The 22515-nt window shown below is 40.0% G+C and overlaps 1 protein-coding gene across 4 annotated transcripts in view; it reads left to right on the forward strand.

The window, feature by feature from the left end:
* The window catches only part of KCNIP1 (potassium voltage-gated channel interacting protein 1), an 853580-nt gene that overhangs the window by 786455 nt on the left and 44610 nt on the right, over positions 1 to 22515 (forward strand). The window contains exon 2 of one of the 4 annotated variants that reach the window (XM_034778376.1): positions 12743 to 12775. The exons of the other annotated variants lie outside the window; for them this stretch is intronic. Coding sequence (XP_034634267.1) covers positions 12743 to 12775 — 33 coding nt within the window. The remainder of the gene's footprint in view (positions 1 to 12742; positions 12776 to 22515) is intronic. 4 annotated transcript variants of the gene reach the window in all.

A 22515-nucleotide genomic window follows, 5' to 3' on the forward strand; every position in this document is an offset into this window, starting at 1 on the left:
CACAAATTCCCCCAGGAGTAGAGAGTTAAAGAAAGCCCTAGGACAACCCAGTTCCTGTTTCTGCCCTCACCCCCCCTAGAGCCCAGCTACGGGAGCCAGACACTCACACCCCCTCCTAACCCCAGAGCCCAGGTGCGGACCCTCCCCTGTCCCCTTCCCCCCCAGCCCAGACACTCACACCCTCCTAGAGTCCAGGGATCCAGAAGGAGAAACAACCTGATGCTGGGTCCCGGGCTTGCATGGAATTTCCTGTGCACCACCACCTCCTTCTCCCAGGGCATAATGGGAACTGCAGTTGCTGGGAACCCTCCAGCAATCTCGCCTCCCCCGCAGTGTCTTCTACTTGCAAGCTGGTATCTGTCGGGTCCAGCGGCCCCAGTGGCGGCCAACATCTCTGCAGCCCATTTCTGTGGTGGGGAAAGGAAATTCTGTGCGTATAACATTTAATTTCTGCAAAATTCTGAGTTGTGCAGTGGTGCAGAATTCCCCCAGGAGTAGATACCAGGCTGCTGCGCACACTGGAAATGTCTAGATAAGTGAATGATACATTTAAGTATTCCTACGTTTACATGGAAATAGAGGGTGGTATATCTCCAAATAAGCTACGTAAGTCTGATCAAAAGTTTGTGTTACGCTAATATTAGAGTCAAAAGAGATTTCTTTCAAAGAACAATAACAGCCAGTGTTCTATGACTCCTAAGCAATGGATTCTGAAATGTGAAAAAAGAATCTACTGCAGCTCTTCAAACTGGGTCACCATGGTTATTTTAGTTTAATCTAATCCATACTTGGCTTCAGCACTATTTATTAGTCATCTGATTGCTACCTCATTAATTAGTATTATTAGATCAATTCCTAAATATACTGCAAACAGCAATCCAAGAGCTGATTAGGAGAAACTATCAAGTGTTTTAAACACTGAATTGATTTCTGCATTCCAATTTAGGTTTTGAAAAAATGCATATCACAGGAATCCTTGCTGTAATGGATGGTGCTGTGTCCTACAAAGTGGTAACGAAGGCACCGAATTACCCATTTGAAACGAGGGAAGATTTATTTGCACTAGTTATGTGAGTGCCAGTGAAGCTGTAGGGGATTTCTATGGGACAGTTCTTTCTGAATGTACATATGGGGTTTGATAAGGCTGGTAAAGCTCTGATGCATCTCAAAGTGTGTAAGCGTTATTATTTTCATTAAACCAGTGAAGATTTACAAAATGTCCGTTGTTCAGTTCCTGATCTGCTGAAGTGCTACGGAGATAGTTCATTCACAGCTGTGTTGAAAGGGACTCCAACAGACTTTTGATATCTTGAAATAGCTCTGTTTAGACTTAACATTACTGTGAGAAATCAGTCAGGTCTGGTGTTACATTTTTGGGGTGCAACCTAGACCAGTGAGAGGTAATGTCATGGCTTGTCCTGTAATCCCGAGTGCTCTAAAATGCTCTGCTGCTGTAGTTGCTTGACTGGATGCTCCCAGCCATCATATAATCATGCACTGAATGTCTGTGTGTTAAGCAACTTTGGTTCAACAACTCTGACTCCAGTTGTTACATGACAACCACACTCTGGTCTTCACCAGCCTTGGTTACTACTAGTAGTGACTAGAGGCATGGAAGAAGCTATCAGTGCTATCAAACATGGCCACTGGGTATTCTGTTGTAGTGTAAGGGGTAGCCTGCCTTCTTTTGGATTTTGAGATCTCTGGTTCATGTCCTGCTAAATGAATTACTTTTTGGGTTCATCTTCAATTAAATGCTAATATACATTCCCAAGTATTGTATTTCAAATATAAATAACATGCTGAAGGATTTTATTAAAGGTAGGTCAAAACATCTAGAATTTCCTTATTGAAAATGTTTCTCCATTCACAAAAGAGAGTATTTTGAATCTCACTCTGAAGCTATGTCAGTACCTAATCACAATGGCATACAGCCTGTACTGGGATAAAGATAATATAGACACGCTCCGCTGAGGCGGGCTTGACAGAGACTATATGAAACCTTATCCCATCTCCTCCCTGACATTCTCAGCAGCCTGTCTGGAACAAAAGGGTTCTCAGCAATATAAGTCATGTTCTGAATTTGTAGGGTGTCACGGTTCAGACTAAAACAACAAGGAGTCTGGTGGCACCTTAAAGACTAACAGATTTATTTGGGCATAAGCTTTCGTGAGTAAAAACCTCACTTCTTCGGATGCATAGAGTGAAAGTTACAGATGCAGGCATTATATACTGACACATGGAGAGCAGGGAGTTACTTCGCAAGTGGAGAACCAGTGTTGACAGGGCCAATTCAATCAGGGTGGATGTAGTCCACTCCCAATAATAGATGAGGAAGTGTCAATTCCAGGAGAGGAAAAGCTGCTTCTGTAATGAGCCAGCCACTCCCAGTCCCTATTCAAGCCCAGATTAATGGTATTGAATTTGCAAATGAATTTTAGTTCTGCTGTTTCTCTTTGAAGTCTGTTTCTGAAGTTTTTTTGTTCAATGATAGTGACTTTTAAATCTGTAATAGAATGACCAGGGAGATGGAAGTGTTCACTTACTGGCTTATGTATGTTACCATTCCTGATGTCCGATTTGTGTCCATTTATTCTTTTGCGGAGGGACTGTTCGGTTTGGCCAATGTACATGGCAGAGGAGCATTGCTGGCACATGATGGCATATATGACATTAGTGGATGTGCAGGTGAATGAGCCCTTGATAGTGTGGCTGATGTGGTTGGGTCCTCTGATGCTGTTGCCAGAGTAGATATGGGGACAGAGTAGGCAACGAGGTTTGCTACAGGGATAGGTTCCTGGGTTGGTGTTTCTGTGGTGTGGTGTGTAGTTGCTGGTGAGTATTTGCTTCAGGTTGGGGGGTTGTTTGTAAGCGAGGACTGGCCTGCCTCCCAAGGTCTGTGAGAGTGAGGGATCATTTTCCAGGATAGGTTGTAGATTGTGGATAATGCGCTGGAGAGGTTTTAGCTGGGGGCTGTATGTGATGGCCAGTGGTGTTCTGTTATTGTCCTTGTTGAGCCTGTCCTGTAGTAGGTGATTTCTGGGTACCCGTCTTGCTCTGTCAATCTGTTTCCTCACTTCCCCAGGTGGGTATTGTAGTTTTACGAATGCTTGATAAAGATCTTGTAGGTGTTTGTCTCTGTCTGAGGGGTTGGAGCAAATTTGGTTGTATCTTAGGGCTTGGCTGTAGACAATGGATCGTGTGATGTGTCTTGGATGGAAGCTGGAGGCATGTAGATACGTATAGCGGTCAGTAGGTTTCTGGTATAGGGTGGTGTTTATGTGACCATCACTTATTTGTACTGTAGTGTCCAGGAAGTGGATCTCTTGTGTGGACTGGTCCAGGCTGAGGTTGATGGTGGGGTGGAAATTGTTGAAGTCCAGGTGGAATTCTTCAAGGGCCTCCTTTCCGTGGGTCCATATGATGGTTCAGACTGGTGAACATCAGTATGGTCTGGACAGAAATGTAGCCATTGGGGAGATAGCCACCTTCACAATAGTATAGAAAAAGTTGTTATAGCCCAGCTGGATTAATAGACTGAATACCCATCAGATACTGTAAAGTGGGCACTCCTGAATGGATGAAATGTGTCTCTGTTTCTTCACCCACATCCTGGGACTGGGTACACCATCCCTCACATCAACCCTGTAGAAATTATCGAGCTTGAGAGCAAGCTTTTCAAACTAGTGAATTTGAGTGCCCAACTTGTGAAGACTTTAAAGGGCTTTGATTTTCAGAAAGCACTGAGCCACCTACCCTGTAAAGATCAGGCCCCTTTAAGGTATTGCAAGTTGGAGACTCACAATCACTAGTGGTTTTGTCAAATGTGCACCCGGGATCTGTATATTGCTTTTCCACAGAGCCACCTTTAAAAGGAAGTTTAAGGCTGCTGAGGCTACTCTTCTTCCAGGGAATGGGGCTCATGGAGTTGGTATGGAAGCACAAAACCTCTGATCAGATGCCCTTTGAATGATTTGAGGATGGGCAATAAGGGGCTGTATGTGTTATTTACTACATGATGGTTCAGGAAGGATGCTGCTCTTTCTCACATGTTAGAGAGTCCTGTAGAAAGAACACTCATAAGGTCTGCAGCTGAGGCAAAAGTTGGAACAGCTAATGACTATTATGGACCCACTCTCACATTCTTACTGAAATGGAACACCCAATGAGCATCAGGTGTTGGATCTACCCCAAAATGGAGTGTGTTCTTCAGAGTCCCATATGGACCTTTCTGTTGATCTCTGTAGAGCATCCAGCTTAGTGATTGATTAACATTTAGAGGAGAGACATAGGTTAGCCCATCAATATCTGGGACAAGAGAGAACCATCTCAGAATGTTAGTGAATCCACACAAGAATCCTCACCACAAATATTAGCCGTCAGACAATTAATTTGAAGTCTTCCTAGACTCTAGTCAGTCTCTTCATTTTGAGAAAGTTTGAAGCTCTCCATTTAACCCACTAGAATTCAGTGTCTTTATTTTATTTTCTTTCCCTTTCATGGTCTAAATTTCAAAATTTTAGTAATCAAATATACTTTGTGCTTCAATATCTAAGAGCAGAGATTGACTGTCCTGCTGGGTAAAAATGGGGATCAACAGCAGGATATTTTAACTGCCTTCTTTCTTACTGCTCTTTGATGTTCATTTATTCTTTGCTTCATTTGCCTAATTGTCTTTCTAAGCCACAGGGGATATTTCTAAAAGTAAACCATGGGTGGGTAGATGAACAAATAATCAAACCTTTTGGTTCAAAAGATGGCTTGCAATGATAAACAGACCCCCAGAGTCACTCATTGGGGATAATTTTTACACCCCATTGCTGTAATCAAGAAAAGATCCAGATTACATATGCAGAAATTTTCCTACAATGGTCAGTTCTGCTAGGTTGCAATACATGATGCACCCAGGGATCTGAAGTTCTCTTGAGTTTGTCTTAGCCAGAAAACCCACTGAAAGACACTGTATCTGCAAAACTATTAGAAATGTTTCTGAATGACAATGACAATTGAGTCCCAGTGGAAAATACAGATTAATATTTATCTTACATTTTTGTGTTTGTTACTCTATTACCTACCTTTTTGAAGGAGGTCTTACTACTCAGTCATACCAACAGTTATGCCAGAGGCCATGGCAACCACTGGAATGAAGTTAGAGCAACTGCAGAGGCTGCTGTATTTTAAAGCAGTTTGGCATGGCCATCAACGGACTAATCCACAGCACAGAATAGTTGGAAGCATAAAGCACTTTGGCCGCTTCCCCCAACGTACCTCCTCCTCCTCCTTGACCACTTTCTCAGCATGTCCATAGACTGTGGGTTATGCAGGGCTGCCTTACGCTGTTCTTGCACTGGGAGAGTTCCCAGTACCTGAAGCCAAGCGTTCTAGCTCTGTGGTCAATTTTGGATGGTTGAGCCACTGTAAAGGGGCCACAGTGATTCCAGAACCAGGCCCAATAGGTTTGATTATTGATATCACTTACATTGGCGTAAGTCTGCTGGAGTCACATGAATGTGAAACTGGTGGGAATGTTAAATCAGACCTAATGTTCTATTAACTTGTGGATACCATAACTCTCATAAAAAAGAACTGTTAGATTCTCTTGTTTTTCACCCATTATTTCATCAGATCACTGAGACTTTGTGGTTTCTATCAGGTAGAAATAACATGTGAAATGGTATTCTTGAAAGTCAGACCCCATTTCACATCACTCACTAATAGTCGGTTTACAGGCATTACCTAGCTGGACTGGACTTGTTAAATTAGAGATGAATTGCAGCCTCCCAGAACCAGCAAGAACCCCAGTTGTGAAATGGTTTTTACTTACACCAGTCTACATCCTAATAAGAATATTGTCTTGGAGATGGCAGTGCTCGAGAGCTTTATATTATTACGCAGATTTTTATTTTTGCTAGGCACTCCATATGGAGCCCTAAGGTATAGACTTGTACCATGCTAAAACAATATAAACTTGGGGAAATTATCCTTTAAGATCTCAGTAAAAAGCACAACGTTGAATTATTTTCTTAACGCTACTCTGTCGATCTGAGCTACCTTCAGTGCAGAGAGATGCATAAAATTGAATTGAAGATGTGATGCAGAATGTATTCAGCTTTTCACTTTAACAGACTGAAACTAAAGGTGCAGCTAGATTCTGTGGTCTGTGAAATACGGATATTGTAGGAAATACATTAGCTTAATAAACCGTGCAACAATTATTCTACTGAGTAGAGAGCTGCCATGTAAATGTTGTTCATTTTTATTTCATTTTTACTGAGACTGGTGTGGTGCCAAATGGCATTGCATCATCTTGTTTCAATGTACGACGTGTGCTGTCCCTGTTTGAAAGACAGGGAGACAATCAAAAGAGTTTAGGGCTTCTATTATCATAGGTGGTGTAAACTGAGGCTTTATTTGTGCCATAAAACACAGTGTTGTGACTCTGCAGACAAACTCAAAAGTATTTAAACAATACTGGGAAACACTGAGAAATGGGACATTTTCATTCTACCCCATTCTCAAGATACTTCAAAACTAAATAGAACTGGAAAGGCAGGAGCACTTGAAAACAATTGTTCACCCACAGATATGTTTCTAGTGCAGGATGGGATGGTGTAGTGGCTTAGAGATTGTGATTACCCAAAGTAAGGTGAGCACCTCATATAATTGCTTATCTCCAACCAGTTGTGTCCCCTCACTAGATCTAAATTAAAATCCTGCCTTATTTTGTTCAACACAGTATGTAGGTTCCCTTTAATCACTTGTGCAAGCAACAGGGCAGGAACTTTCCATAGCATATAGGAAAGGGGGGTTGCTAAGCGAGGGTTTGTCCAGCCCCCCCTAGATAAGCTAGTGTGCATCCCTAGAAAATCAGCTAGTGCTGGTAGGCAAATGGTGTATGTATGCATGTATTATTCCTGCTCCGAGAAGCAGCAAAATGCATCACATAGTGAAGTTTCCAACTATCTTTGAAAGCTATTGTATCACAAGTAATGAAGATGTCTGATATTTTAACTGCTTTCTTTCCCCAGGCAAACTAGACTAGGCTGAGAAAGGAGAGTATGTTGTGTTGTAACTTCCACAGTACAGCTGTGGCCTGAAGGCTTTTGTATGGGGGTTCCATTTGTTTGGATCTCCAAAATAATGTTATATAAAATGAGCAAAGATAAATTTGAAATCTTTGCAGTTATTCAGGAAATGCATAGAGGCATCCTCCACAGGAGCCTAAGTAAGCACATGTATTAGCTAGTCTTTCAGTGGCACCTTGTTACTGTTAGGATGAACTGCTGTAGCTCACAGGTGGTGTTGCAGAAGGGAAGTTCAGGACTGGGGATTGTAATGTAGCAATAGAGCCAGTGAACTTCAAAATGCAGAAAGTTAATTAAATATATTGCTGATCAGTGCAGACCAGTTACTAATGATGCTGTGTTTATATTTTTATAATAATAATAATACTTCTAATAAAAATAAGTATGTAAAAAAGCTAAAGTATCTTGGTATGTAGGTCAACAAGTGTAATGGTGCATACCTTGTATGTTGTATATGATTAGTAGACCTCTGTAAATAACTGATTTTTTTTTTTGGTTTGCTGGCAATTCCAAAAACTTTTGGGGAAAAATGCATTTTGGGTTGACCTGAAACAAATTTTTCAAAATTTTTAGCTAATCAAAAATGATATTTTTTGTTCTGAGCCTCTTTAAAAAACATTTTAATACAATTTAAGGAAATACCTAAATGAAAAGTCATTTTGAATCAAAGTCAAAATGTTTTTTTGAAAGTGTCAAAACTAAATGTTTTGACACTTTCAAAAAAAAATGTCCAACATGAACAATTCAGTGAAATTAGCACGAATCTGCAAAATGTTTGTGTGGCTGAATATGTGTTTTTTTCAGCAAAAAAGCTTTCAGATGAAAAATTTCTCCCAGCTCAATCTCACCTTTATGATTAGAGCAGTCTCACCTTATGTTCTTATGTTATGTTGTAGGGGACACTTGTAGGCAGAGACTTTGAAAGCAGTCAAAGAGATTTGGATGCCCAATTCTATGAAATATAATGGGAATTGGGCAACCAGATCTCTGAGGCAGTTTTGAAAAATCTCCCCACTGAATGTCACATGTTTCCATGTGATGCCATTGACTATATAGGTTGATAGTAGCACTGTGTGATCCTGGTAGTTGTCATTTGGAGGTTGTGCATGATTGTAGTGCACATACTGTAACAGCAGTTGTTCTCTTCTAGAATGAGAGAACACATCACAGGAAAAAGCTGTTTGTCATTCTCAGCTGTCATTTGAGTTTGCATTGATTGCAAGCTGTTCCATTGACCAATGGCCTATGGCTACCATGTGGAGGTCTGGCATGGAAAGTCAACCACGCTGCATTTTCCCTGACAAAGACAAGGTTGTCTCTTCTCATAGCTACTTTAACTTGCTAGAGAGTCCTACTAAAGAAATTTCTGTACACATTTTCTTTTTCCAGGTCATATGCTCAAACGAGCAGGGCCAGTCTGCAACACCAATGACAGAAATAAAAGTTTAGGGGTCTACGTTCTAGAGTATGGCAGAGGGAGATGAAAGCATAGTCAGAGGAACATATTTGCTTAGCTTAGGGCTATAACCACACTAATATTGTGGCTTACTTCTTACAAGCCAGTCAAATTATGTTGTTCCCTTGTATTCTAGCTCTGTAGTACCCCCATGTGAATCATATGAACTAAGTAGGATAGTTTGTTCTCTTGGACAATAGGAACATGGGAACAGTTGCTCACCACTTCAGCATTTTTCAGTGCACAACACCCCGAAGGCCCTGAGGAGTTCCAGTGTTGTCACTCACACAGTGTTTGTGCCTTTAAGAGGAATAGATGTGAGATTGAATAAAAATGCAGTAAATGTGGATTTCAAGGGGAAAATGTAGCAATCTTATTAGCAAGTCTGCAGAAATAGGTTTGTGGCAGTAAACACTTTAAAAAATATATCAGCTCATTTCTATACCTGGCAGCTTTTCTTCCGCTAGCTCCCAGTAGGCTGTAAAGGCCTCCAAAACAATTTTATAATCAAACTACAATGAAAGATGTATTGAATTTTTAAAGTTTTGGGACATACTCTTTTGCTGGCTTAGCTATTACTTGTTGTTCTTAATAGCCCGGTCATTTATAAGAGGAGAGTCAAATTTAATGTGCATGGATAGGATGGTTGGAATTTGTGAAAGAAGATTATCACTAAAATGATGGTGGTTTTTTCTCTATATAATCAAACTATTAGTGTATTTTTTAATAAATTGTTTTGTTCCTCTTCGCTGATTGTATATTTACCATGGGCTGCAGGGCCGGCTCTAGTTTTTTTGCCACCCCAAGCAAAAAAAAACAAAAATCTCTGAGAGCAAAGTGCTGCCCCTAGCATGTCGCCATGCCGCCTCTAGAGTTGTGTCGCCCCAAGCGCGTGCTTGGTTTGCTGATGCCTAGAGCAGCCCTAATGGGCTGATGCCAATGGCATGACTTCTGTCAGCTGAGTAGTCCTTATTCATGCATGTCTTCTTATTGAAGAGAATGGGGCGATTCTTGGGAGGTCAACTTACCTGAGTAATATTTGACAACATTAGACCCCAATACCACTGTGACACTTTGTATCTCAAAGTAGCACCCTGCAATCCCATATAATTGATATGTTTTGTATAAAGTGTGTCTTGTGAGGTATCATTTTAAAAGTCTTAGTCTGCTGAACATTAATATCCTGTTAGATTTTATGTGCTATCATTATATGTCAAGTTATGAAGTATTGCTATATGCGTTACTGAAATATGTTTTGACGTTGGGAAAACCCACAACCAACCTTTCAGTTACAACAAAGGAGTAGCCATTAATAGCCAGATGGGTGATTAATGACTTAACCCCCAATCCGCTATCCCAGAGACTTCCCAGAGAAGTCATGTATGCCATGGGGGTGGACTAACACATGTCACAGCAAGCATCTTTCTAGTAAGCTGGAAGACGGCATAAAAAGAGAGATAATGACATCATAACTTGGCCTCTCCCCCAACTCAACACTGGGAAGAACATCTGGAAGACAGAGACTTTGAACTGGGGAAGTTTGATCCCAGGCTGAAAGGTGGTCCCAGCCTGTGTATTGAGGAACTGTAACCTACCTGCTTGTATCATCTGTCAGGGTGAGAAAAGCTGTTTGATTCAACTTTTGCTTAGACTAAAAGTTTAGGATTTAGAATGAATGTTTACTTTTTATTTTCTTAAGGTAACTATTCTGGCCTTTATGCCTACCACTTATAATCACTTAAAATGGATCTTTCTGTAGTTAATAAACTTATTTTAATGTTTTATCTTTACCAGTGAGTTTGTCTAAAGTGCTTAACAAATCTCAGTTCAGGTTACAAAGGCTTTTGCATGTCTACTTTCCTATGAAGAAGTGGTGAACTAGGTAATGAACTAACACTGGCCAGACTTCTGACCAGTGCAAGACGGTGCAGTTCCAGCGTGCAAGACAGAGGAGTTGAGGGAATTGGCTGGAGCCTCTCTATTGTAGGTTCCTGCGTGGCCGGGAGAAGTATTCATGTAACTCAGTTGGGTGTGTCCCAAGGGATAAGAAATGGATTCTGATATTTCACATTCAGCTATTTGTATTTGGGCTTCTGAGGAACCTTCTCCTTCTTGGGTGACATATTGTCTTTGTCTCTGGGTTTTAGGGTTGTTACTTTACACCACTGCTTTCTTTTCATGTTCTTATGAAAACTTTCATGGACATTGTCTGCACCTCTGCTGTTTCTCTGAGGGTCCGTTGCAAAACTGTGTTTTTACATCTATTCCCAGAGCCTATATATGCTACAAGCTGAAATATATATTGGGGGCATGGGGGAAGCGTGTGACATTACAGACTCAACTAGCATCAGATTCATTTTTCATCTTGGTGTGTGATTGGTTTGTTCAGTAGCCCTCACTTTATTTCTTGAGGGGTATAGGACAGAGAATAATTGAGAATGAACTGAACTTTGGCAGTTTTGTCTGAAGAGAAAACTATGATACAATTGCAGAAAAAGATGTAAAAGTATTCAGAATAATAATTTGTGTTTAAATGAATCAATTAGGTCCAGGGCCAGATATTAAATTATTTCCATTGCTGCAAGAATTAAATATGCAATCACAATTATAATTCTAAAGGCTTTGTCATCTAATCATGTTCTCTGCACCCCAGTCTAGAACTAGCTGAAACCCCATCCATCAAGCTTGGCTCAGGGGAGAGTGAAATAGGGAAGCTTGTGATGATTGCCTAGCTCCCAGCCACTTTCCTGTAACTGTTCCACAATTAAATAATATATTTGGGCAATATGAATAAAAATGTAAATTCCGCTTTACCCCATCCTGGGTCCTTATAATTCCATTTGTCCTTTTGGAAGGGAGGGGATGTATTCTTGTGTTTTTTTTTTACAAGAATTCAATGTTACTCCGTGAAATTCAGCCTGGCCTAAGGATTTTAGGGGACAGATCTTCAGCTCATGTAAGTTCATCAATGGAGCTCTGAGAACAGTAAGGGCAGGCACAGATCTGCCATAGCAGCATTGGCTTCCTTCACACACACTTCCTTGCCCATACAGCTGATCTGCAGGACTGCTCCCATAGGCATGAGCGTGTGTGGTTTGGTGTCTATGGCCCATTTGATCTTTGGCCTCAAACTGGCAAGGAAAGTCCTACCTAATTCAGATATAACACAGATGGTGACACAGTCACATAGCAGCAGCAGCTGAGCAAGTTGTGCTCGTTCGTGTGTTCCGTTAGTCCACAGGAGATCCTTCTGGTGGTGCACAGTGATTGGCCAGGAAGAGATCAGGTGTTCGGAACTGGAGAATGTGATGAAGGGGAACATAGAAAAGCACTGCATGCAATTTAGGTATTTTTGTGTGGCACTAACTAAATAGAAGGTAAGAAAACTGACCTGACCCAGAGGTAGGAGTTTCATAGCATGGAATGAAGGCCAGGAAACTTGTGTACTGAGAAATGCTCTAAAGAGCCATGTGACTCTTCATGAATGGTTGCAGGCCAAATCTCAGAGCATAGCCTAAGGTAAAGAGAGCCTGAGACAAAGTAGAACTAAATACAGTTCTAAAACAAACAAACAAAGCCAACCTACCTCTTTTTTTAAAAAAACCTAATTTAGTAATAACACTTCCTCCCAAGGTGCATGAGAATTGCATCAAATTGCTGTGCTGCAAGTGTGGTGATTCTGAACAGTCCACCAGCCTCCGGACGTTGTTATTCCTCCATTAACTGATTTTCATTTCTACAGTCAAAGAAGTATTCTGACCAGGATGAGGAAGAAGATGCGAGGCTCCAACTATTGGAAAAAGGGAGCCCTTCTGTCCAAACTTTTAAGATTGCATGAAGGAGAGGATTTGCTCTCAGAGGCGCTCAACATCAGAGCGTATTGCTCCTTCAGTGTCGTGTTGCATCCCCACCTCATTGATCTCTGCCACTGATCGCATGGTTGCATGACCATTGCACATCTTCCTTCATGCAGTGTCGTGTGTTTCATTGTCATACAGGGGAGAGGGAGCCCTGACTTCCTTAACTGCCTTTCTGCATAAGAAAGAGAAGCAATGGAGTGAGATACGGCACATCCAAATAAGAACCAGAAGATCCCGGATCTGTTTAAGAGCCCATCCAGCTTCACTTTAACAAAAACAAGACAATAGTGTATATGGTTTTAATTTTATTTTTGTTAAATTTTTTTCTTACTTTTTCCTAGACTTCGCCCGATGGTCTTACCTGTCTCAGAGAGGTAAAATTTAAACCAATTTGACTATCTTGGTCATATAACTTTTAAAGGAAGCGGTTTCCTAAGCAAGAGCAAGGTACAACTTGATCAGCTCTGCTCTCTCTTCACATGTTTGTTAGCAAATAAGGTAAAGGTGGTTGAAGATTACCTACCTCCCAGGGTATATTTTCAGGTTGCGCAATGCCCCGTTCCTGGGTAAGAAGTGTCTTGTGTGCAGCCAGAATCTGCAGTCATCCAACATTCTTCTTTCTATGCCATGATTTATTCTGTGATGTGCTGTGCAGCGTTAGCTGCAGCAGGTTAGTTCATTTATTTAGTGCTTTGTTTGGTACAAGTGGAAACCACCTAAAAATGTGTAGAGTAATACTTCTCCTTGCCCCTTTTCATTCAGACTTACCCTGACTTTCACTTATAATTCACCCTGTGGAAAGAAGCTGGGAATATAGAAGGAAGGCAGAGAAGAACATAAGGTCCTGATCCAAAGCCCACTGGAATCAATGGGAGGACTCATACTGATCTCGGTGATCTTGGAAAGGGGCCCTACATGTATAGAGTGAATACGGAAAGTCTATAAAATAATTTCAGAGCACCTTCCACAGTTCAGAGTGTGGAAAGAACAAGTGTCTGAATCATTCCAGCTCTCCAAGAATGAAATGTACCAAAAGGAAATAGAAGGCAAAGTGTTTGTGAATAAGATAAGTTTACATGGGTCATTGCAAGTATTAGCAAAGGGATCCCCAGACTGTATTTCTCTATGTTCTGTGTCATATTTTAATACAACCTTTCTCCACAGTTGGTTTCACCAAGGCTCTTACAGGCATAATATGCTCATTAAGCTTAACTGTTTGTGTAATTAATTTCAGTGTTGTTGATTTCGTGGGGAAAATGGAACTGAAATGATCTTTCATGTTTCCAAGAAAGAGAGTGGATATTGAGAGGCCACTTAGGCCAATATAGAATCAAAAAGGAATTAGAGTCTCTTTGGTATGGAAATTAATCTCTCCAACCAGGCAATAATAATAATGATTTATTAATAAATTACAGTTCAACTTTCATCAAACGTGTTTCATATTAAATTTATATTTCAGTGGGTACTTGATGCAATATTTTTATTAACATTTACCATGAAGAAATTCTACTTAACCCTTTCCAGGCTGTGTGATATATCAATATGACTTCCTGAGACATCACCTAAGCTAGAAGTCTGGAAAACATTGTAGTTTGTTGACCTTCCATGGGAGCAGGATCGAGCCCATAGCTGACTCCCAGTCTAGTTCTGCAAGCATACCCAATTTTACGTGTTTGCAGGATCAGGCCTTTCAAAAACTGAGGGTGGACCACACAACAAATTAGTGTGCAGCAAGCCAGGGTGTGAATCTACAGCGTACTAGCTTGCCATGCGGTTCCTGCTACCGCGTACTGAAAGCTCTGTAGTCCACTTTGATGTACTGCTCTTTGAAATGGGAGTAACTCAAAGTGGACTATAGAACTTTTAGTGCGCCTGAAGCAGGGTCCACAGAGTGAATTACTGTGCAGCAAGCTAGTGCACTGTAGACTCTCACCCTAGCTTGCTACGAAAAACTCGCCATGTAGACAAGCCCTAAGGCTCACTTCTTCTATTTATGCAAACACTTACAACTGGGTGTAGAGCTTATTAATGTTGGAACCCCACTTAACTTCAGTGACACCACTCATTGGGGTTCTGAAACCATACATTTCAAAGTTCTTTACAAAGGAACATATCATTATCTCATTTTTCTGATGGGAGAAACTAAGGTGACATGTCTTGACCAAGGTTATGTACCCAGATCAGCAGTAGAGCTAGAGTCATAACTCCTGACTCCCCAGCCTTATCCACAGAACCATGTTGCCTAGTAAATGTTTTCAAGTTCAAGTCCTGAGTGATTTCTTTATGAAACTTCCATACATTTAAGATATTTTACATAGGTAAAATTTAACTTACTTTCCAACTAGGATGTGGATCTAGAAATTCTGGCAAAAATCACATCTTGGTATCTTTAATTTTAAGCCACAGTTAATTAGCTAATTCTCCTTGAGGTTCTTGTTCCTAAGTATAGGTAATCTTTTTATTTTTTTAAAATAAAATGAAGGAACACTGACCCATAATTTAAACCTTTCTGCTGTAGCTGTAAAACTACCCATTTCATCTAATACTTGGTAGTTTACAATTAATGGTGGCCTCTTTAGGTATATTTTACATCATTAATTTTTGTACAAGGGAAATAAATTTATTATCAAAATTTGTTAAAAATTCCAAAGTTAATTTGTCCAGTGCCACAGTGGCATAGAATATTATCTCTGGAATCTCAGCAGTTGGGTGGGAAGGAGGCCTTGTATTGTAACCCAATCTGGAAAAAGATTCTGGATTCCTCCAAACTCAGAATTGTTGTTTAGTTAGGGAATGGTCCCATCTAGCCCACAGGAAAAAAGTCCCTTTGGTCACTCTTAATATTAAGGGTACATTTAAACATAGTTCTAACTAGGATTAATAGATATTTTAATGATTAATTGATGGTCATAGAGTCCAATGGATCAATAGGTTGCTTATAATTACGTACAACACCTATGACTGATATGCCCCTAACCATTGTTAACATGTAGTACACATCTGTAACATGCTTTGGGCAGGTATTAATCATTTATTAACATTTTATAAACTGATTATAAATGTAACTTTAAAGGAACAGTCACATATTATATGAAGAACTCAGTGTTACTCAGTAGAATTCACAAGCAGGGCCAGAAGTCCTCTGAGAGGCATATGAAATGTTCAGCTTCCATCATAGTCAGAGGTTCAGACATGTGACCTGTTCATGTTTAAATGGTTAGTGGCATCATATACCTTCTATGTGTGTCTCTGTTGTCTCCCAGAAGACCAAACTCTGTTTACCTTACTTCTTTGAGTAGTTTTAATAGACCACATTTGTTTCCTGGTGTCAGTCCATTGCCTTCAATAGAGTTGCAGCAGAAGATGCATTTGGCCCATTGACTTCAATGGGAGTACTGGTGAGAGTAAGGCAAGCACAATATGGCCCAGTGAGGAAGCCACAGGTGGTCTCTTACTAAATGTGTCAGTATGGTATTTTAGTAAGGCAATACTTAGGGTGGAATGATAACCAATGCTTAAGCTGTGGATAGTTGTAAGGTTGAGTTAATTAACATACGGAATGTCCTGATGAAAACCCTTTCTGTACCCTCATGACACTGTCACAGAATGGCTATACTCCTAGTTGGTAAATCCTACATGCGTAGTTATGTTGTTACACAAGGGATTAATCTGGCCCAGTTTAATTAAGAAATGTAAGAGTGGCAGCGAACCAGCTGAGTGTGATTTCTCTAATGTTTATGCAGTAGCTTCCATGATCACACTTGTGCTTCAGTTATTTTTTCCTCTTAGCGCTTCTTTCAGATAGATTTCAGAGAGAGGTGGAGGTGTCAAGTGCCCCGATGAACTCATGTAGGGTCCTGCAGGGTTCCTTTCTATCACTCCCCACTCCACCATTTCATCATGTTTTTTAGTCTACTAGAGGAGACAAATATATTGAGCTGCACTCCCATCACTATTTTGATGACACTCACCCATGTGTCTCCTGGCCAAGATAGAGAGAAGGAGCCAGCTAAGGTTCTGCCATTAAACAAGTAAAGCAACTTGAGCAGTCGATGTGCTTTTTGATTACATCATCTTTTGGTGAAATGTGTCCACTGCTTCCCAAATTGGTTCTCATTCATGGAGTTCTTTTGGACTCTTAAGTGCCGTTGGATTCCCAGATAGTAGCAGAGTTTTAAACCGCTTTTTATCATCTGTGACGAGCTAAACCTTACGTCACCGATTCAGGCCTTTCCAGAGTCACCTCCAGATTAGACTGTTGCAATAAACTCTACTTGGAGTTATCCCTGAGGTATTCTGAGACTTCAGTTAGTGCAGAATGCACTGGGCTATGTACCTAGTGGAATGGATTGTTCTCAGAACATTACAGCTAGGTTCTGTTAACTGTACTGGCTCCCCATCTGTTTCCTAGTGTGATTCATGATGCCGGTTCTGATCTATAAAGCTCTCTATGGTATGAAACATGGCTAGTCTGGGGTACTGCTTTTATATCATGGTGCATAGGAATACTGAGGTATTTCTGCTGCCAATCCCTAGATGTGCAATCTTTGAGGTTTGGAAGATGAGTTGTTTTCAGTAGCAGTGTTTGATCCTCAAGAGTACTGCTTCACAAGAGTTTGCTGACTGTGGCATGGCTTGAAACATCTTTATTCAAGATTTTGCACTATTAGGGACAACCACTCGGTCACTTATTTTGGTTGGTTACAGTGACCATGGTAGGTGGCTGTTTATGCAACCTGTTGTGGCACTATATCTGAGTCTAACATCTGCCACATGCCCAAGTGATGTTGTTGCTGATTTCATCTCGGGAAATTGATGGATCTATTTATTTATTGAGTGTATCTTTACCCAGAACATTGGTTAGGCATTCTTTCATAGTTTGCAAAATAAGTAAATAAACATACTTGAATATTAATCCCAACAGTGTTTTTAAAGCAGTGGTATCTTATTTTCAGACTGGTGATATATTATCTGCCCTCTAATGATAGAAGTAGTGAATTACTGAATATTTTTCTATTTAATGGATACTGCCTGCCATGGTAACTGATTGCTCTGTTTGACCTGGAAATACTGTATGTAGGCAAGTGTCTGATATGCATTACATTTTTAAGAAATTAAAATTAATTGACAAAGAAAATTCAAGAAATGGCTTTTTGTCTAATATGACAGTTAAACATTTTTCTTTTCTTGTAGGACACAATATAGAAGCCTTAATTCCAGTGGAACTGAAAGATTTGTGGGGAAAGATGAAATACTGGACCCACTCCTGACTCACTTTGAAATCAATGGAATTTTTCCCTTTGATGTCAATGGGAGCAGAATTGTGCCCTTCTGTCAGAGCTTGTGTATAAATAGCAAGTTCCATTTGTGCTTGAAAAAAATCTCTTTTCCCCCACGATGAAACGATATATTTTGTCAGGATGTGTGTGGATGTGTACACAGGTTGACAATTTGATGTTATGTTGGCTCTTATAGAAAGAGGCTTAAATTACTCTCTTCTGATACTGGAGGTTTACAAAAATGTAAATTCCATTCACCTCAAATGGTGAAATTCACTTTGAGAGACTCATTTTCAAAGGGATCTAGATAAGGAAATGCTCAAATTTTAAAGGTAACAAAGGTATAATTAGAATAAATGTAAGGGATTATAAATCAGATCTGAAAAGCCCACCCGTTAAATAATTTCTAAACTGTGTATTTAGTTAAAATATCATGCTTGATCTATTTTAAGGAAAACTCCATCTCCATTCTCAAGTAAACAGCAAAAGCAATAGAATGCAATAATTTTCACTAGCAGCAATCCATAAAACATTCAATATTATGTAACAGTGTTAAAGTTTTTATTCTTTGTAAAGTAAAGCCACTATTTATTCAGTTTGATTTATGAAAAAATACATATACCAAAAATTACAATCTTGATCAGTAAGAAAATCTCCCTTTACCCCATCCACCAGGCTAATAATGCCCTCTCCTGTCTCTTACAGGCAAAGGCCTGTAAAAACCGATAAGCTTTCCAATATGCTGTGATGGTTAGTAGGCTCTGGCTCCTTTCCATTAAGAAGAAAAGCAAATTTCAGAGCGGAAGGTACTGCTGCCAATCCCTCCTGTTTAAACCAGTTTGCTCTTAGCAGCTGAAATTAGTTAAGGTGCTGAAGCTATGGCATGGCATGAGGATCTTTCAAGGTGACAGGACTCAGACCAATTTGATCTGTATTCATCAAAAACCCTAACAAATGATATCCAGAAACATAACTAAGGAAATATAACCTAGATAGAGCTACTATAATGCGGGTGCATAACAGGTTGGAAAACTATTCCCAGAGAGTATTTATCAGTGATTCACAGTCAAGGTGGAAGGACATAACAAGAGGGGTCGCACAGGAATCAGTTCTGTGTCTGGTTCTGCTCAGTATCTTCATCATTGATTTAGATAATGGCATAGAGAGTACACTTATAAAGTCTGCGGACGATACCAACCTGGGAGGGGTTGCAAGTGCTTTGGAGGATAGGATTATCATTCAAAATGATCTGGACAAACTGGAGAAATGGTCTGAAGTAAATAGGATGAAATTCAATAAGGACAAATGCAAAGTACTCCATTTAGGAAGGAACAATCAGTCACACACATACAAAAGGGGAAATGACTGTCTAGGAAGGAGAACTGCAGAAAGGGATCTGAGGGCCATAGTGGATCACAAGCTAAATATGAGTCAACAGTGTAACACTGTTGCAAGAAATGCGAACATTCTTCTGGGATATATTAACAGGAGAGTTGTAAGCAAGACACGAGAATCAATTATTCTGCTCTATTCTGTGCTGACAAGGCCTCAGCTGGAGTATTGTGTCTACTTCTGGGCACCACATTTGAGGAAAGATGTGGACAAATTGGAGAAAGTCTAGAGGAGAGCAACACAAATAATAAAACATCTAGAAAACATGACCTATGAGGAAAGATGGACAAAATTGGGTTTGCTCAGTCTGGAGAAGAGAAGACTTGGGGGGGAGAGATAAGTTTTCAAGTACATAAAAGATTGTTACAAGGAGAAGGGAGAAATTGTTCCCTTTAATCTCTGAGGATAGGACAAGAAGCAATGGGCTTAAATTGCAGCAAAGTCAGTTTAGGTTGGACATTAGGAAAAACTTCCTAACTGTAAGGGTGGTTAAGCATTAGAACAAATTGCCTAGAATCTCCATCATTGGGGGTTTTTAAGAACAGGCTAGACAAACACCTGTCAGGAATAGTCTAGTTATTACTTAGTCCTGCCTTGAGTGCCAGGGACTCGACTAGATGACTTCTCGAGGTCCCTTCCAGTCCTACACTTCTGTGATTCTATAAAGGAACAAATGCAGATCAGAGAGATTGTAATGTGTAATGTGTGTTGTAATGTGTGTTCTCTGCAAGAAGGACTGCTAAGCAAATGGACAATCACGCTGTACACTTAGTGGAGTTTCCAGCTTGTCTTTAGAAATAGCTCCATATACAGCTCATTGTAGTAGTCCAATGTAGACGTGTCAAAGGCACAGATCACTGCTGCAAGATCTAGATCCAAAAGAAAAAGCTAGCAACATTAATCACTAAGCACAAGTGGGGGAAACATACTGCTTAGTTACTATGGTTGTCTGCATCTCCAGCAGCTGCTGAGGGCCCCAACAAGAACTCCAGGTTGAGTAATTAAGTAAAACTGTCAGTTCAAGGACAACTTGCAACAGGGTAAGAGGCAGATTTCTCTAAATTAAGAATTATTCACTCTGTTGTGTTAGTTAGTGTTCACTTAAGTAAGTGAGAAACCTGGCTTCGAAACTAAAAACTGGCGGGCTATGTTAGGTAGGCTTCAAACTAGGTAGCAAGGGAGGGAGAGCTTTGATCTTATACCAAATATCTGGCTTATATTTCCAATTATAATGAACAAGATGATCTATAAATAAGCTATCTACAATGAACAGAGAACTACTTTATTGAAGAGCTATAGCTAAACACACATGTAAAGAGCATGATTAAAAGTTATGAATTACAGTGCTGCTGAATTATGATCCATATCTAGCCAGTTTTATTTAAACCTCTACAATAGGGTGACCAGATATCCCGATTTTATAGGGACAGCCCCGATATTGGGGGCTTTTTCTTATATAGGCTCCTATTATCCCCACCCCTGTCCCAATTTTTCACACTTGCTGTTTGGTTACCTTACTCTAGAATGATTCTTACTGGTGGAATGTTAATAATGGTGAATGCAGTAAGTTTGCATGGGCGGAACATAAAAGGAAAGAGGTGATAATGAAGGCAGTAGGAAATGGTAGCAATGGAAAGCAAAGAAAAAGCACTAAGTTTCAGTTTCAAATACCCTAAAGTGTCATCACAATTCCTGGACCAACTACCATGACATTCAGAGTCATAGGGAACAGTACTTTGAGTATTCCTACTTTGGGGTGACACATACAGCTAAATATGGATTCTCAAATAAATACATCGGGTACAGGAAGTAGAGGAGAACTATGAGCCAGGAAATAGAAAATCCACCCAGAGAAGAACCCATCCAGGATGTATTTTTACCCATAAAGAGGAACTGGCTGAGAATTTGAGAGTACACAGTGACCACAAATTCCTGTCGAGAAACAGTATTAAGAAATGGATTCACTGAATACTTGAAAGAGTAAGAAGTCAGTAGACTATTCTACAGCTATCCTAGTCCCTCAACAAATACTTATGTGTGTCTATCCCTGAAGCTAAGTATATGTGTAGGTACAAAAGTGAAGCAGGTGCTATAAGAGGACATATTCAATTCAATTAGTGTGGTAGATGACTGGAGCATGTTCAAACAAACATGAGAATTAAATTACAAGAAATTATGTTACCACAGAAAAACATGAAACCAAAAGTGGCCAGTATGGCTTCAGGAGCAATTTATTGAAGACCTGGAAGTACGAGAAAAGCTGTACTACAAAGGGACAAAGTTGGAAGGAACCAGACAAGGTTAGTTATCTTAGTTAATCAAGGCTTGTGTGGAAAACATAAGGACTAAAAAAGAAGCACATTTAGTTAATGCTAACCAAATGAAATAAGGAGAACAAGTAAGGCTTTTAAAACTCCATTTGGAGGGAAAGTAGGCCCAATGAGGAGAGAGATCACGCCAGCGACACGTCCAAAATGGATGAACTACCTGCTTGTTAAAAATCTTATTTTAACCAGAAAAAAAAAATAAAAAAGATGTATGGGCAATTAGGAAGAAAGGAAAACTTTGTCGATATAGCTGCTGTTCTAAAAATAAGGTATGGGAATGAGTGGAAAGATGAATAAATCATCAAGTCTGCATGATAGATATCGCTGGGCTAACAAAATAATTAGCTAATGACATTATTAAACCACTGGCAATTATTTATTTAAAAGTCCTGAAGAACCAATGATACACTAGAGGATTGGAAAAGAGCAACTGTGTTACTGAACTTTTTATTTAAATAAAATCACTCCTGGCATTTAGTCTCCAGTAACACGATGGAATAAATATTGAGAGAAACCTTGCGAGACACTCTTATGGTCACACATCACTAAAAAGTGAGATTCAGCGAAGGAAAATGCAGCTTTGTACATCTGAGGGTCAATCACACCCAATTTCTATACACAGAGCCGTACTTGAAAAGCCGTGACTCAGGAAAAGACTGAGCTGATGTGTGATAGTGGATAGCAAATTGGAGGAGATTGCAATATGTTTAATAAAGACAGTGTGATTTTTAGACTATGTGCAGGAGCATTGTATCACAAATAAGAATATTGAGATTACCGTGATCAGATTCAGGAAAATCTTGATTAACCCAGAGAGAAATGAAGGAATAAAGGCCTGGAGAAACTGACAGAAATGACTGAAAAGAACTAAGTGATAACTAAAAAAAGCTGTGAAAACACTGCAAGAATTTTGAAGAGTATGAACAATGAAGGCCAAATTCCGTTCTTGAATACTCATTTTGCAGCTTGTTATGGCTCCACTGCCCTCCCTGGGTTCTTGGCACACAGACAGAAAGCAGAGTCCAAAATGCAGACAATGCAATGTCTATTGGAGTTAACAAGGAAGCATAACCACAGCTCTGTACACCAATAGAGCTTTTCCTTTTCCCCTCCTCC

The sequence above is a fragment of the Trachemys scripta genome, chromosome 8 (genome assembly GCF_013100865.1).
Source record: "Trachemys scripta elegans isolate TJP31775 chromosome 8, CAS_Tse_1.0, whole genome shotgun sequence".
Taxonomy (NCBI): Eukaryota; Metazoa; Chordata; order Testudines; family Emydidae; genus Trachemys; species Trachemys scripta.